Source organism: Lampris incognitus, chromosome 4 (assembly GCF_029633865.1).
Source record: "Lampris incognitus isolate fLamInc1 chromosome 4, fLamInc1.hap2, whole genome shotgun sequence".
NCBI lineage: Eukaryota > Metazoa > Chordata > Actinopteri > Lampriformes > Lampridae > Lampris > Lampris incognitus.
The window spans coordinates 63534894-63552594 of NC_079214.1; the positions used below are offsets into that span (position 1 = coordinate 63534894).

General features: G+C 46.6%; 1 protein-coding gene across 1 annotated transcript in view; it reads left to right on the forward strand.

Moving 5' to 3' along the window:
- Window positions 1-17701, forward strand: part of lrrk1 (leucine-rich repeat kinase 1) — a 130511-nt gene that overhangs the window by 100719 nt on the left and 12091 nt on the right. The window contains exons 30-35 of the mRNA XM_056279404.1: window positions 654-805; window positions 7926-8043; window positions 8235-8351; window positions 13551-13748; window positions 14893-15107; window positions 17214-17657. Coding sequence (XP_056135379.1) covers window positions 654-805; window positions 7926-8043; window positions 8235-8351; window positions 13551-13748; window positions 14893-15107; window positions 17214-17657 — 1244 coding nt within the window. The remainder of the gene's footprint in view (window positions 1-653; window positions 806-7925; window positions 8044-8234; window positions 8352-13550; window positions 13749-14892; window positions 15108-17213; window positions 17658-17701) is intronic.

Sequence of the window (17701 nt, forward strand, 5' to 3'; positions counted from 1 at the left end):
AGTAATCTTTTTTTTTTTTTTAGTGAATCGTGAATACTATTAGCAACCAGTAGGAATGGTAACCTCGGCAACCGTGCCTTTGGGCTGGCGTCTGGGTAGTGTGGCGGGGATCGCCGGTTTGAAACCCCGTGTTGCTTCCGCCTTGGTCGGGCGTCCCTACAGACACAATTGGCCTTGTCTGCGGGCGGGAAACCGGATGCGGGTATGTGTCCTGGTCACTGCACTAGCGCCTCCTCTGGTCGGTTGGGGCGCCTGTTTGGGGGGGGGGGGACTCGGGGGGGAGAATGGCGTGATCCTCCCATGTGCTACGTCCCCCTGGTGAACCTCCTCACTGTCAGGTGAAAAGAAGTGGCTGGCGACTCCACATGTGTCGGCATGTGGTAGTCTGCAGCCCTCCCCAGATCAGCAGAGGAGGAGTGGAGCAGCGACTGGGATGGGTCGCATGAGTGGGATAATTGGTCGTATACAATTGGGTAGAAAAAGGGGCGGAAATTCAATTCAAATTCAAAAAACCCCTGTACAATATATTGCTTGGATGCCTTTATGCATGCTCAATAATCCAGGTAAGAGAATGACAGGAAGTGAGTCGTGAGTCGACTTTGTGTGACTGCTCGGATGGAGTCATGGAAGTGTGTCTGTGTTTTGCTCTGCAGAGGCCTCAGGCCTTGCAGTGTGTGAGGCAGATGCAGGAGCCCAGCTTCCCCTGTCTGAGGTACCTCTTACCCTGCGACACCCACTCCCAGCTCTTCCTATCCCACCTCCAGGGATACAGCGCTATCTTCTGGGACGGCGAGAAGGACAGCAGGTCTGTGTGTCTCCTAAGAAGTCCCTCGTTATGTCTGATGCTGCTCTGGCAGCAATCAATAATGTTTTGTCCACAGCATTTTTCACCTATTTACATTCCTTTTTTGCTGCTCACAGCTCTGAAATACAGTCTTTCTTCCACAATTAATTTTTGGAAACCCCCCCCGCCCCATTATATAAACACTGATATTGTTACTGACTCGGTCCGGACACTATACTGCTACTGAATACATTCGCAACAAGGTTTTCAACAAGTTGAAACATTACATCAACACAGCTGTGCCGGAAAAGTTTTGCTCGGCATAAATTCACACGGCGTGTTTAACGTCTTCATTTTAATGTCGTCATACATTTCCGAGTGTAAACCGAATGTTTATGGAAATGAAGTAAGTGTTTTGTGTGCGGCGCATCATGGGCTCGCCGCTTGTTTGGTGGAATGTCTGGAATGCACTTAAAACACAAGCTAGTTCCTGCACTAATCTTATCTTATTTTTTACAACCCCGCACCATACCAGACATGTGAAATCACTGCGATGAATTAACAGTATACTTTGCCCAAGGGCTGCTCTATTCAGGTACTCAAGCCAGGTTTCCCGTTCTGATAAATTAATCACGACACATACATTATCCATCCCTTTATTGTCACCGCTTAATGACATGTATACTGATTTTGAAAAGGAAAAAAAAAGCCACAAAAAAACATGATATGGGACTATTACTGATCTAAAAAAGAGTGATGTAGATAAGCATGCATCTACAATAACTGGTGAAATTAATAAACAATGTCTCCTGCACTTTCCCTACTTTCCCCTATAATGCCCCATTAAGAACCGGAGCATAATGCCACGTTTTCCACAAAGCAAACGTGTCGAAACGCTGAAAGGTCAAATCTCCCATTAGCGCTCTGTTAAACTCAGCGGTGTTGTCTGAAGTAATGTTTTTTATGTATCGGGAAATGTAATGCCTCCGCAGGAGTTTTCCGTGGAAAAGTAAAGGAATATCATACTGTGCTGTTCTAATAGTATATGAAACACAGAGAGCTCAATAGTGCAAGCCTTTGGGGGAAAAAAAGAAAACCTAAAAGAATAAGATCTGAAAAAGGACAACGGACCAGAAAAGAAGTTGATAAAAGAAGGGAGGAAACTGGAATGTTGGTGTTGTCTTCACGCAATGGAGCCATGGGAAGGAGCAGTAAGACGTGAACTTGGTATTCAAATTTCAAAGAATTTCTTTAAGCGATGGTCAGCAGTTTTAAAAACAAGTATTCATTAGTTGTTAACGGACAGATACTATAGCTTAGGATAACACAAAAATGTGTGGGTATTTTCATTTTTATTGAAAATATTGACAAAAAGTTCCCTTTTAATAGCGTAACAAAAATTGGATGCTCAGAAAGATGTGATTGTCTCTTCCAGAGTGAGTCAGTGAGCTATGCTAACATGGCCCAGTATATTAAAACAACGATCCTTAAATAGGAACCCGATGACTCAACATGATGATAAAACGATTGAAGCACTCACCATCTTCAGGCACAAAACAACGTATTTCCTCTTGAAAATGAAAAACCCCTCTGAAAGCTAGAGGCAGGTATGTCAGTACGGTAAGCTGCGACCCTCACCGACACCTTAGTGTCATCTGGTGGAAATGAAAAATAGAGTTGGGTATCACTGGCACAGAAATGGTAGGAATGGCTGTGTACAGATATGATTGTATGAAGAGAGGAAGGATGGAGGGTAAAAAGGAGTGGGCCTAGCATTGAGCCATGAGGAACGGCTGGTTTAACCTGTCCAGGATCGGACTCCTCAAGGTTTTTTTATTTTCATGAGGACATGACAGCATGAAAGCAAGTGTTGCAGGCTTTGAAAATCTTCGGCCTAGGACTCCATACACAATGTATCATCATCATCATCATCATCTTCTTCTTCTTCTTCTTCCTTCTTCTTCTTTCAGCTTGTTCCCTATTCTGTCCATACACAATCTATAATAAAATAAAATAGACATCCATCAAACTGCTAAAAAAGTAGGTAGGTATTTATATATATATATACATATACATATATATACATATATATACATATATATATATACACACACACACACACACACACACACACACACTAAATATTTATATATATAGCCAGAATGTTGCACTGAGACATATACAAAATATTGCAAAGGATATTATTGCACCGATAATATCTGGATTTTATGGTCGGGGGAGGGGGGGGTTGTTAGATACTGAAAAGTCTTATGCCCTGGGGATAGATGCTGTCCTTGAACCTGCTGCTTCTGGTCCGGATACTACAGTACCATTTGCCAGATAAAAATAATAATAACAATAATTGTATTTATAAAGCACTTTTCTAAAACCATGCCACAAAGCGCTTCGCAGAAAAATTAAACCAGACAAGGCAAAAACAACCGTAAGACCAAAAAACCAGTAAGAACAAAAAAAAACAGCATGAATAAAAACAAATATCAGATGGTAGTAATTCAGTCTGTGGCTGGGATGGCTGGTGTCCCTGATAATGTTCATGCCTTCTTCCTACGCCTCCAGGTGTAGAGGTCCTCCAGGGCTGGAGGCTCAGCCCTGGTAATGTGTTGCGCTGTGATTAAAACAGCACCTACATGGTGCAGCTGCCATACCAGGCGGTGAGGCAGCCAGTCAGGATACTCTCAATGGCGCATCTGTAGAAGCTGCAGAGTGTCCTGCTGTGCACACTGAACCTCCTCAGCCAGAGGAAGGAGAACAGCTGCTGTTTTTTCCGTCTTGATGTCAGCGCTGGTGTGAGTAGTCCAGATGAGCTCCTCACTGATGTTCACACTGAGGAAGCTGGCGCTGCCGGCTCTCTCCACTGCATCCCCGATGCGGATAGGGGCGTGCCCTGTCCAGTGCTGCCAGCTGATCACTTCATGATAGGTGGTACGGCCTCCATGTTTGGTAAGATTTGAACCACTTTAGCACAGTGCCGGCGATGCCCAGGCCTGATAATGTCGACAGTACAGTCTGGTGATCCGCTGCCCCAGATGCAGCAGATAGGTTGAGAAGCATGACTGTAGAGGACTTGCCAGCCATTTTTGCTTTTTATATCATAATAAAAATTCATTGGAAACTTAAAAAAACGATAAAACTCGAAGGGTTTTATCAGTTTTTTGTGTGACCCGATAAATCCACTTTCTTGTGGAAAAAAATCCACTAAAGTTAAAGTTCACTTTATGTATTACTATGTGATATCTTATTTAACCCTTCATGTCATTTGATATTTATATTTATGCATTTTTACACACTTTTCTGGCAGTTTGACGTTGTGACTTCTTGCTGAGGGCAGGTCTCGGGGGTACAGAGCCTGCATTTCGACAAGTTCTAATGAAATTGTTTAAAAAGATGTGAAGTTAATTCCATTGAGTATTCACGGGTTGTTCAGATTTAAATGTTAAAGTATTTCTATTGTTATTAATTTCTTGATTTTTAACGCAAAGAAGACTTTTCGATGTGGGACATGTTTTGTCCCTTATCTCAAGAATCAGTGAAGTACTAATACCTGCTGTACCCAGCATTCTTATATCAGCAGTCGCTTGAAGGTGGAACGAGCAGGACTTCCCTGAACACACACAAAAACAGTCCCTCTCAGTCATCACTGACGACCCACTAGACGCGTGTGGCAACGATGATGGCGGACACGGCGCCAAAAAGACAAATATAGCGAGGACAGGTGACTCGGGGGCTGGCCTTCACCCGCTGGCGAGCCCCGGAGGAGAGGATGTGGAGGAAGAGCGAGGCGGGCACCGGCCAGGGGGCGTGTCCTTCTGGTGACGTTCGCTGGGGAGGAGGGGCGTCACACACCACAACCGACAAACCCTCCTCGTTCTACCTTTAATTTGTGTATTCGTTACTGCCCCGAGAGGAATAAATCCTTGCGTCGTTTATTACGTGAGGTTTTTTCCCCTAAATAAGAAGTCTTCCTTTTCTAAACCCAAACCGGTTAGCCAGTTTGCTTCTGTCCGAATCAGTACAAATAGTGTGTTCGATTCGCTTGACAATTAGGACGACAAAACAAAGTTAATGTATGTATCCATCCGGTAACACTTTAGTATGGGGAACATAAAAAACCTTAATTACTAGTGAATCAGTAATGATCAAGATGTCACTCTAGTATGGGGAACATATTCTAAGTAACAGAAACTTAATTACTAGTGAATTAGTAATGATCAAGATGTCACTTTAGTATGGGGAACATATTCTAAGTAACAAAAACTTAATTACTAGTGACTTAGTAATGATCAAGATGTCACTTTAGTATGGGGAACATATTCTAAGTAACAAAAACTTAATTACTAGTGACTTAGTAATGATCAAGATGTCACTTTAGTATGGGGAACATATTCTAAGTAACAGAAACTTAATTACTAGTGACTTAGTAATGATCAAGATGTCACTTTAGTATGGGGAACATATTCTAAGTAACAAAAACTTAATTTACAGTAATTTAACACTATGAACACTTGTAGTTTTGTGTGTTGTTATGTAAGAACAGACCATATTCATTAAGTGTTAGTAAGGGAGAATAACTCTTCTTGTGGTACTACCACCTTATAAAGGCCATACTAAGCAAAGCATATTGAGATGGTACTACTAATAAGCAATACTTCTGAGGTTATAGAGGGAAAACTCATAGTTAATGGCTTACTGGTTGTACAATAAGGCCATGCAGAATAAGGCATTAATGAGTACGTAATAATGACCGATTAAGAGCCAATATGTTGCTAATTTGCATGCTAATAAGCACCTAATTAATGGCGACTACGTTCCCCATACTAAAGTGTCACCGTCCATCTCTTTCTTACTTTTTCTTTCTTTCGCTTTACACGTTTCTGTCAAGTTTGTCGCCGGCTGTGAGCGAGTGACGTGTGTGGCGGTGCTAATCTGACAGTCTAACTACCTCTTTCCTGCAGCCGTCTCTCGGCGTTGTTTAGGGGACGTGAAACAGAGTGTGGTCATAGAAACTTTCTGACACGTGGTTTCTCGTCATGGTTCGGGAGCGGGTTACGGGGGTGTAGTAGGAAACTATCTGCAGGTCTGTTTAATGCAGTTTTTGTTTATGAAAACATACGGGCGTGCACAAGTGTGCGCTTGCTCGCTTTGTTGTCCATCGTATCTGATGAGGACCATCTTCTGCTGTTTGTGAGTCCTGGGGTGGCTGAATAGTCCGATCCTGGATGCACAGTTGCGGTTGCAGACCGGGCATGTAAAAATGGGGCTGGGGCTGGGGGTGGGGGGGTAGCTTTGCAAGCACGCTTTGCTACACACACACACACACACACACACAGAATTATATACCCTGTTTAAGTGACCCTCATTTAGATCTTACAGCATAGTGCAACACATTTACGATATGATAATTACACGGACTCACAACTACACACATTAATTGTACCACGAGCACACACACACACACACACAAACACCTCTGTGGCCACAATAGCTCCCAGGTGTCTTTTGTGATTGCACCCCTGCTGTGTGTGCTTGAGGACTGACTTAATCTCGGTACAATAAAGAAAGCTTTCATCCCTTCATACAGGTGGTTCTAATGACTGCTATTGACTCGGTGCTGTAGGCCCTAATCCTGTCGTTAACCCTTTACCCGCCTCGCCCCAAATCCAGCCCCCCTCGCTGCCCGCACCACCCCCCTCGCCGTTCCCCCGCCCTGGGAACCAGCCGTGTGAAGCCGGGCCATGTGAGTCTGGGAGAAGACAGACATACTCATAAGACAAAGATTATCATCATATTTAGGTGCATTTTCTCTTGACTGTACAACAAAATAGGGAAGGTTGGCACAGACCTGTCTGCCCCGTTACTGCTCCGTCAACTCTTCCTGCCCTGCTAACATTTTGCTAGCCCAGTTTTGTTTTTGTTTTTTTCACCTAAAAGAAATATAAGGGGTATTTTCGATAAGCTTAACAAGAATACTAGGATGCTCTCTTTGGCAGTTGGTATATATATATCGTATAAATCGATAAATTAAGGTGCGACAAACATATTAACCTTTGTAAACCACAGTATTTGTATTATAAAGCAAGGCACAGTTCAAATACCAAAGGATCAAATTTAAAAAAAAAATAATGTACCATAAAATACAGTTAGAGACAATATGGTTGGGCTCATCCAGCCTTGCATGAAAATTATATAGGTCTTCAAACAGATGTGTTACTGTGACAAATGAAGACTAGTCTAGTCCGCCCCTGAGGAGGAAGCACCGAGGGCGGTGTGACAGGACGTGGAAGCGGGGCAGGCTAAGCTAGCTGCTAGCCCATGCAGACCGGCACTTCCCACACTCATCCTGGCGTTCGCTCTCTTGGACAGTGGCATTTATTTATTTGTGGATATGTCGGATATATGTATTCGTGTAGTTTGGATATGTGTTTTTGTCTTGTGTTGCCCTGCTGTGGGCTGGGGGAAATGGTAAATTCTCCTGCTTCCTGATTCTTGCGTGGCAGCACATGTAGTGAAAGTTTTTTTGAGTTGCTACAAAACATCACACAGACAAACTCTCACACACTGTACAACCACATACGGACATGAAACAACCCAATCTCACCACCCGAAAAACAGGCCCTTACATAACATCCACTGGCTGAAAAGTTTGTCCGGTATATTGAAAGTACCTGAAACAAGTACTTGGCAATTGTGGGTCAACCAAGCCTAGGAGATCCAACCCTATGCAGATGGGCACGGCAAGCATAACTTCTATGATGCCATAAAAACCACCCGCGGGCCAAGAGGCTGCTCCCTCGGTCCCCTTGGAGGTGTAGAAGGAGCCACTCTCATAAAGGGCCACACCTGAATCACTCAAGGATGGGGTGAACTTTGCAGCTCTTAAACCTCAACACCTCTGTCCTTGATGAGCTACCCCCCCTATATACCATCCAGAGTCTTGACGCTGAACCGTCCTTCAATTAAGTCTAACCTTAAATAAGTACTTGCCCGGCATTCAGCTCACCGGATCAGCGAATACTTGCCAATCTGGGGCCAAGTAAAACTTCCAGCCCTGTTGACCAGTCAGCCAGAGTCATGAAATGTTCACGTGACGGTGTCTGAAACTGTGTGTCTGTCTCGGCCATAGGAACTACAGCGTGGTGAACGTGGAGAAGGGCCGGGTGGAGGTGAAGAGGATTTCGTGTCCGGGGACTCGACTGACCTGTCAGATGAAGATGGACAATACTCTGTGGACCGCCACAGAGGTAGGCGTCACCCGTCACGATACCGACTCACGATGTGTCGGGGGGGGGGGGTAGTTTACAGTGTTGGGGATGACCACATGACACGTGTGGATGCTCTAGTATTCTGTGTTAGCTAAATGAGTCGGTAGCTCGATGGACGGTGGCAGGCCGCTGTAACTGCTTGATGCTCTGCTCTCCTGTGTGTGTTGTAGGAGCAGGAGGTGTTTATCTATAGTCTGAAGGAGTTGTGTCCTCTGAGACTGCCCCAGAAGCACTTCTCCTGTCCTGCTGTCATCACTTGTCTCTTCCCTGTACCAGCACGAGACCAGGTGGGTTAAACATATAATAATAATGACGATGTCGCTGCTGCATCTCATATCACTCCCTGTAAAGTATTCACTGTTTAGTGCGCTCAAAAAGTCCCACGATGCACCCTAAAAGGGAGCGTCCAATGCGTGCACACCGTCCACGAGGCTCAGCCTTTTCCGTTTTTCTTTTTCAAAGCCATCCAGCATGCCGAACTTCGCCACGAGGGGGCACTGTTACATAACCTCGCACGAACAGGAACACCTTTTGGATCCGGGTGAAAATCAGTTTAAACCGACCTGCTCCTTTTAAAGAATCTGGGTATTTTTCGGTAAAAACCGAAAATGCTGAGTCTTGACTATCCGTTATCCAAACTGCTTATCCTGCTCTCAGGGTGGCGGGGGTGCTGGAGCCTTTCCCAGCAGCCATTGGGCGGCAGGCGGGGAGACCCCCTGGACAGGCCGCCAGCCCATCACAGCTGCTAAATATGCTACAAATACCACAATGCAATGCTTCGCCGGTTCTCCGTTCACCTCGAGCTATCAAATATTGTGTAACAAGATGGACGTCCGGGTGGTGTAGCGGTCTATTCCGTTGCCTACCAACACGGGGATCGCCGGTTCGAATCCCCGTGTTACCTCCGGCTCGGTCGGGCGTCCTTACAGACACATTTGGCCGTGTCGGCAGGTGGGAAGCCAGATGTGGGTGTGTGTCCTGGTCGCTGCACTAGCGCCTCCTCTGGTCGGTCAGGATGGCTGTTCGGGGGGGGAGGGGAAACTGGGAGGAATAGCGTGATCCTCCCACATGCTGCACCGCCCTGGCGAAACTCCTCACTGTCAGGTGAAAAGAGGCGGCTGGCGACTCCACATGTATCGGGGGAGGAGGCATGTGGTAGTCTGCAGCCCTCCCCGGATCGGCAGAGGGGGTGGAGCAGCGACCGGGGTGATTGGCCAAGTACAACTGGGGAGAAAAAGGAGGAAAATTCCAAAAAAAGAAAAAAAACTTGTACGACAAGATGAGAGTAAGGCAGTGGTGGCGCAGTGGTTCGCACGGTTGCCTCACCTCAAGAAGGTCCTGGGTTCGAGCCCCGGGGTAGTCCAACCTTGGGCCTCGTCCTCTGTGTGGAGTTTGCGTGGGTTTCCTCCGGGAGCTCCGGTTTCCTCCCACAGTCCAGAGACATGTAGGTCAGGTGGATCAGCCGTACTACATTGTCCCTAGGTGTGTGTGGGGGGGGGGGGCTGTGATGGCCTGGCAGACTGTCCAGGGTGTCTCCCCCACCTGCTGCCCGGTGACTGCTGGGAAAGGCTCCAGCATCCTCGCCACCCTGAGTAAGGATAAGCGGTTGGGATGATGGATGGATGGCTGGATGGAGGGAAGATGAGAATGAGCTGCAGAGTGATGATTCAGTGAGACGATGTGTCAGAAATCTCCACTTCCTGTCTAGAGTATCCCGTTGACAGGGAGGGTGTAGTGAGTGAGCGATCCGGGGAGCGGTTCTGGATACAGCTTCTGTCATTAAATGGATAGTAAAATCACGATGATTGACTATACACATATTTAGCTGCCCGGCCGTGTCAGCATCATAAAATGGAGGGTATATAGTGTAGTTCCTGTCTGTCAGCCATCCAGCGGGTTCCCGCTTCTAATTGGTGGGTGAAATGTGAATGGATCGGATCGTTCTATTCAAGCTTGAAAATACAAACTGTTATTACGAGGACGAATGTTATTTTTAAGTTTTTGTGGTTTTGGATATGACAGATTGTGTGTCCGTCTGTGTGTGCTGGCATTAGCTGATGAAATGGAAGCAGTTGGCAGTTCCTATAATTTCAGAGAGGCTTACGGTATATATAACATTTTATTAGCCCTCACACACACACACACACACACACAGTGGTGTGGATGCGGGTTTTTGTTGTTATGCCTTGAAACGTGACGTGTCCGCCCCACAGTTTTCGTGTCGGTTCTGGTTCCCTGACATCGTGCGGGGCAGTGAGGGTCCTGCATAAGCCACGTGTTCTGCACCATCACCATTTAACCCGAGACTGAATCACTGCTGTTTGTTTTTTCAAAGCATACACAAAAAAATGAAGGTATTAATGAAATGCCCTGGAAATAATTATCTAGGTCACGACAAACTGTAAAGTTAGGTTAAAAGCTCCGGTTCGAATCCCCGTGTTACCTCCAGCTTGGTTGGGCGCCCCCTACAGACACAATTGGCCCTGTCTGCGGGTGGGGATGCTCCCTGGTGAAACTCCTCACTGTCAGGTGAAAAGAAGCGGCTGGTGACTCCACATGAATGGGAGGAGGCATGTGGAGTCACCAGCCCTCCCCGGACCGACAGCGAACGGGACGGCTTGGAAGAGTGGGGTAATTCGCTGGATCCAATTGGGGGGAAAAGGGAGGGGGGAATCCCCCCCCAATAAAAGTTAGGTGGTGAAAAGGTGGTATGTTCACCCTCTCGGAGTTTGCATATTTTCAGCATGATTTGTAGCTGGGATCACATGTGTTCAGTGTGAGTTTTAGCCTCTGAGAGGTCACACCGGTGTTTGAGGTTTGGGCGGTTTGGTCCACGCCCAGCTGAAAGTCACACCGTCCGTTTAGAGGCTGGTGTTGTTTCATGCGCCGCGGTGCTAAAATGTCACAAAGGAAATGGACGTAACCCCAAGTGTAACATCTTTGCTCCTGACTCAGTGATGAGTATCCCTCTTCGGTGAAACCACGTGATCAGGTGATGATGGTCTAAAGAAACCGGTTGTGTGTCGGTCATTCTGTCCATCCACCTCCAGGTCTTCCAGTGGGTCTTCCAGTGGGTCTTCCACTGGGTCTTCCACTGGGTCTTCCACTGAGTGACATGACCTTCCTCGAGCAACGGCTGTCATGTATATCCAAGCACAAGTCATGGAACGTGTCCTTCCAGAGTGCTGGGAACTGGTTTCTTAAAAGGAGTGTGAACCCTGAACCCTAACGTGTGACGTTCTGGCTGAAAAACTAGCTTCATCTGTGAGCGCTTTTAGAAAGAGCACTTTTACCTGCTAATTAACCGTGTGCCTCTCTGGTGTCCTTGAACCGCTCCATTTGACACCTGACCTGTATCGATCCGTGCTCATTGTCTGTGGGACAAGCTGTTTAATGGTCTGAGCACAGTAATGCCCCGCTAACCACCTCCTGCTTTCCATCAATCCTCTCTCGACCCATGACTGCAGGGCCTTACGAAGTCTTGAAACGCCTTAAATTCGATTGACATCTGTTAGGCCATTTTGGCGAGGAGTGTGTCCATTTTGGGAACCTCAGAATTGCATCTCTGCTCTTTGCAGTTGATGTGGTTTTGTTGGCGTCATCAGAACGCGACCTCCAGCGTGCACTGGGGCGGTTTGCAGCTGAGTGTGAAATGGCCGGGATGAGAGTCAGACCCTCCAAGTCTGAGGCCGTGGTTCTCTACCGGAAAATGGTGGCTTGCTCCCTCCGGGTTGGGGATGAGTTGTTGCCTCAAGTGAAGAAGTTCAAGTATCTTGGGGTCTTGTTCACGAGTGAGGGTAGGATGGAGCGGGAGATTGACAAGCGGATTGGTGCAGCATCAGCAGTAATGTGGATGTTGTACCGGACCGTTGTGGTGAAGAAGGAGCTGAGCCAGAAGGCAAAGCTCTCCATTTACCAATCAGTCTTGGTTCCAACCCTCCCCTATGGTCATGAGCTTTGGGTAGTGACCGAAAGGGTGAGATAGCAGATAAAAGCGGCTGAAATGAGTTTCCTCCGTAGGGTGTCTGGGCTCAGCCTTAGAGATAGGGTGAGGAGCTCGGACATCCGGAGGGAGCTCGGACATCCGGAGGGAGCTCGGACATCCGGAGGGAGCTCGGAGTAGAGCCGCTGCTCCTTCACGTCGAAAAGAGCCAGTTGAGGTGGTTGGGGCATCTGATCAGGATGCCTTCTGGGCACCTTCCTTTGGAGGTTTACCGGGTACATCCAACTGGGAGGAGACCCCGGGGTAGACCCAGAACTCGCTGGAGGGACTACATGTCCAATGTGGCCTGGGAATGCCTTGGGATCCCCCAGGAGGAGCTGGAGGGCGTTGCTGGGGAGAGGGACGTCTGGAGTGCCCTACTTAGCTTGCTGCTACCGCGACCCGACCCCGGAGAAGCGGCTGAAGATGAGATGAGATCTATTAGGCCTAAAAAGTAATTAAATTGTCTTCAATTTTGATTGTGAAGTTTAATTTCTTTAACGTGTCATGATTTAATATATTTTTGATGAAATTAGTTGAATTCTTTTGCACCTGAATCTAAATTTTCGATAACCTCTAAAAGCTTAAACCTACCTCATGCTAACCCCTACGCCAAACCTGTCGTACCTGCAGATTTGTTTTATGGCTTTTTTATGGGAGTTTATGCAGATTTTCTTGGCTCACTCTTTCATATCGGCATTGTGTGTCTAGATGTCTCCCATCATGAGGTGCAATGAAAAATACAGATTACACTTCATTAGAAAATAAGAGTCTGAAAGGGTTTTGCATCAGGCATCAGGCATCAACTTATATGATGTGCTTCTATACACCCTACGCATTGCCTTTGTGCACTGCCTGTTGACACCTATGTCCTAATGGACTTATACATTACGTTACAACAAACAATAATATCTCTTTTTAGCTAATCAATTCTTTGTACTTAGGGTTAGGGTTAGGGTTAGTGTCACAGTGAAACCTACGTTAAATTCCAGACTCTCCCCTTCTCATAGTTGGGCTCATTACTGTTCGAGTGTTGCACAGCCTAAGTGTCAACAAATATTTTCCCCAATGTCATATTTATGATGGACTGTGATGGACTGCCGGCCTGTCCAGGGTGTCTCCCCGCCTGCCACTCAATGGGATAGGCTCCAGCATCCCTGCGACCCTGAGAGCGGGATAAGCGGTTTGGATAATGGATGGATTGTAATATTTATGATGCTTGCTGTAATAATCCAAATATGTATACGACATTAAGCTGAACCATCGACAAAATTTGTGGCCCCCATTTTTATAAAGTCCTGGAGGGATCCTTGCCCTACTTGTGCCACATGTCAGCTGTAACCTTCCAGAATGATTTGTCCTCAAATTGGTCTTTAACCTCTATCTCTGGTCTCAAAAAGGTCTTAAAAGTATTAAACGTAACTGTCTGGGACCTGCAGATGCTCCACCTCCCCGTCTCCTCTGAGTCTCAGCTGTGTACGTCTGTCCCTCCTCCCCTCTTTAGACCCTGCCACGCGTATTTGTGGGAATGTCAGATGGCTTGGTGGCAGTCTACAGCCTGGTGGAAGACCTGCCAGTGGAAGGGGAGGTCTACGTGTGTCCCCACACCATCAACAAGACCATGTTTGGCCTAAAGGACTCAGACCCCAGACAGAGACCGTACTGCGTCAGGAGCATGGCCTTAGTCAACAGCGGCTCTCAGGTGAGGCAGGAGGGAGCAGTGACTCATGTCCCTGCTGCTGACTCTAAGGATCATCCAGTTGTGTTTCTGTTTCGTTTTTCACAACTTGGATCTCATTTTGTACTTTTTGTGTTTTACATCAGCTGCGATACTTTACTCACCAGCTTCATTTTGAGATTTTGGACACAGGACCACAGCCGGACTCGGCTTCAGAACGGTATCTTACGGGGGAAACTGAACAATTCCAATTCAACACAGTTATCTACAAGTTCAAAATGTTCCCAGAGGTGTCCAGTATTATCAATGGTGGACATCTTGCAGGGAGGAGCAGCCTATACTTACCATAGGTGGTAGTAGCCATCCATAAACTAGCCGGCCAGAACAATAGAGAAGTCATAGATGATGGGACTGAGACACAGGGTTTTTTTTGTCAGTTGTGGTTGACAGTTGAGTTTTAAGGCGGATGTCCAGCTGTCCCATAACAAGCTGTCACAAAGCTGAGTCTAGCGGAGGTCCCGTGCCCCAAATCTTCAAAATGAAGCTGGCAAGTTACATAATCGATTTGCACAATGGCAAAAGCTATAACTAATCAGGGCGTCCGGGTAGCATAGCGGTCTATTCCGTTGCCTACCAACACAGGGATCGCCGGTTCGAATCCCCGTGTTACCTCCGGCTTGGTCGGGCGTCCCTACAGACACAATTGGCCATGTCTGCAGGTGGAAAGCCAGATGTCGGTATGTGTCCTGGTCGCTGCACTAGCGCCTCCTCTGGTCGGTCTGGGCGTCTGTTCGGGGGAGGGGGAACTGGGGGGAATAGCGTGATCCTCCCACGTGCTGCGTCCCCCTGGTGAAACTCCTCACTGTCAGGTGAAAAGAAGCGGCTGGTGACTCCACATGTATTGGAGGAGGCATGTGGTAGTCTGCAGCCCTCCCCGGATCGGCAGAGGGGGTGGGGAGCAGAGACCAGGACGGCTCAGAAGAGTGGGGTAATTGGCCAAATACAATTGGGAGAGAAAGGGGGTAAAAAAATCCAAAACAACGAATAAGACCCAGTTTGTAAAAAAAGACATGACCTCTTTAGTACTTGTATGAGTTGGGTGTTAAAATCACAGGACTATTCAGTCATAATTGTTTATTGTCCTGCTCCACATGTCTGTTCCTCTCAGCTGTGGTTCTCAAATGGCCCCGGTCTGCTGGTCCTGGACTGTGTGAGTTTGCGGGCGGTCCAGAGGCTGGACCCCTACAGTCCCCCATCCACCATCGTGGCCCTGGCCTCCAGCTTGAGTCTACTGGGAGACGAAGCGGTGTGGACTTTGGATGACTACAGCAACACCCTGCTGCTCTACCACGCTGCCAGTTACCAGCTCTGTGCCCGGTACAGGTCGGTGAAGATGAAGATCAATCACTTAAACGGCCTTCATTATCAAACTTGTGGTCATCTTTTTTGGCTTTTTTGTGTGTGTCTGTGTGTTTTGGTACAGAGAACTAGGTGTTCAAGTGTATATTCACGTATCTCTTCAGCCATACATACATTCAAATTAATTTTAAAAAATCAAAAATAGTAATAAAAAATGAAAGTAGTAGTAGAAATTATATAAAGATATATATATATATATATATATATATTTAATATAAATATTAAATATATATATATATATACACTACCGTTCAAAAGTTTGGGATCACCCAAACAATTTTGTGTTTTCCATGAAAAGTCACACTTATTCACCACCATATGTTGTGAAATGAATAGAAAATAGAGTCAAGACATTGACAAGGTTAGAAATAATGATTTGTATTTGAAATAAGATTTTTTTTACATCAAACTTTGCTTTCGTCAAAGAATCCTCCATTTGCAGCAATTACAGCATTGCAGACCTTTGGCATTCTAGCTGTTAATTTGTTGAGGTAATCTGGAGAAATTGCACCCCACGCTTCCAGAAGCAGCTCCCACAAGTTGGATTGGTTGGATGGGCACTTCTTTGAGCAGATTGAGTTTCTGGAGCATCACATTTGTGGGGTCAATTAAACGCTCAAAATGGCCAGAAAAAGAGAACTTTCATCTGAAACTCGACAGTCTATTCTTGTTCTTAGAAATGAAGGCTATTCCATGCGAGAAATTGCTAAGAAATTGAAGATTTCCTACACCGGTGTGTACTACTCCCTTCAGAGGACAGCACAAACAGGCTCTAACAGGTACTATTTAATGAAGATGCCAGTTGGGGACCTGTGAGGCGTTTGTTTCTCAAACTAGAGACTCTATTGTACTTATCTTCTTGCTCAGTTGTGCAACGCGGCCTCCCACTTCTTTTTCTACTCTGGTTAGAGCCTGTTTGTGCTGTCCTCTGAAGGGAGTAGTACACACCGGTGTAGGAAATCTTCAATTTCTTAGCAATTTCTCGCATGGAATAGCCTTCATTTCTAAGAACAAGAATAGACTGTCGAGTTTCAGATGAAAGTTCTCTTTTTCTGGCCAATTTGAGCGTTTAATTGACCCCACAAATGTGATGCTCCAGAAACTCAATCTGCTCAAAGAAGTGCCCATCCAACCAATCCAACTTGTGGGAGCTGCTTCTGGAAGCGTGGGGTGCAATTTCTCCAGATTACCTCAACAAATTAACAGCTAGAATGCCAAAGGTCTGCAATGCTGTAATTGCTGCAAATGGAGGATTCTTTGACGAAAGCAAAGTTTGATGTAAAAAAAATCTTATTTCAAATACAAATCATTATTTCTAACCTTGTCAATGTCTTGACTCTATTTTCTATTCATTTCACAACATATGGTGGTGAATAAGTGTGACTTTTCATGGAAAACACAAAATTGTTTGGGTGATCCCAAACTTTTGAACGGTAGTGTATATATATATATATATATATATATATCCATTATCTTAACCGCTTATCCTGCTATCAGGGTCGCGGGGACCCCTTCGAGCAGGATATATATATATATATATATATATATATATTTAATATAAATATTAAATATATATATAGATATTTAATATAAATCCATGGCAACCATGAGCAGAGGGAGTGAGAGCAGGCTCTGCAGGACTTTTCAGTCCAACCTCGGGGGTCGTCCCGGGTCGTCCCGGGTGGTCCCGGGTCGTCCTCTGTGTGGAGTTTGCATGTTCTCCCCGTGTCTGCGTGGGTTTCCTCCCACAGTCCAAAGACATGGAGGTCAGGTGACTCGGCCGTACTACATTGTCCCTAGGTGTGAATGTGTGTGTGTGTGTGTGTTTGTATGCCAAAAAAGGAGGCTGTTTTTGGGGGGGGGGGGTTTCCCCCTTTTTCTCCCCAATTGTATCCGGCCAATCACCCCACTCTTCCGAGCCGTCCCGGTCGCTGCTCCACCCCCTCTGCCGATCCGGGGAGGGCGTCAGACTACCACATGCCTCCACTACCGGTACCTAGTACAGGTACCTACACTACACCAACACATGTTGCTAATTAATACTTGATATATTTGTCTTCGTCATTGCAGCTGTGGCGACAGCAGCCCCCTTCGGGATGTGTTCACCGTCCGGCTGCCTGTTGATGTGGCTGTGGGCGCCGCCCTTGACCGTGACGCAAAAGAAGGAGAGAGGGAAGAGTCGGAGAGGACAAACGGCGGAGTGACTTTGATCTACAGCGAGGAGGGGGGCAGTCAGATCCTCCAACATCAAGAGTCGCTGACGGACCGCGACTCCAACGCCTCCTCGGAGCCGCCGAGCTCGGACCGCTTCGGGTCCGGGATCTACAGCTCGCTGACCGACTCGTACAGTATTCCCCGGTCCGCAGTCTGCGAAGAGATGGATTGCACCCCAGACCAGCAGGCGCCCGCCCACCCCGCGTCTGACCTGCGCTCTGCGGTGACCCTTGACCCCGCACCACCCCACTTGCAAGCATTCACCCTGCTGTCCGTGAACGGGACTTTGTGGGTCCCCAGGTAGGACTACTTCAGGGGTAACTGTGAGTCTCATTTTCGCAGCT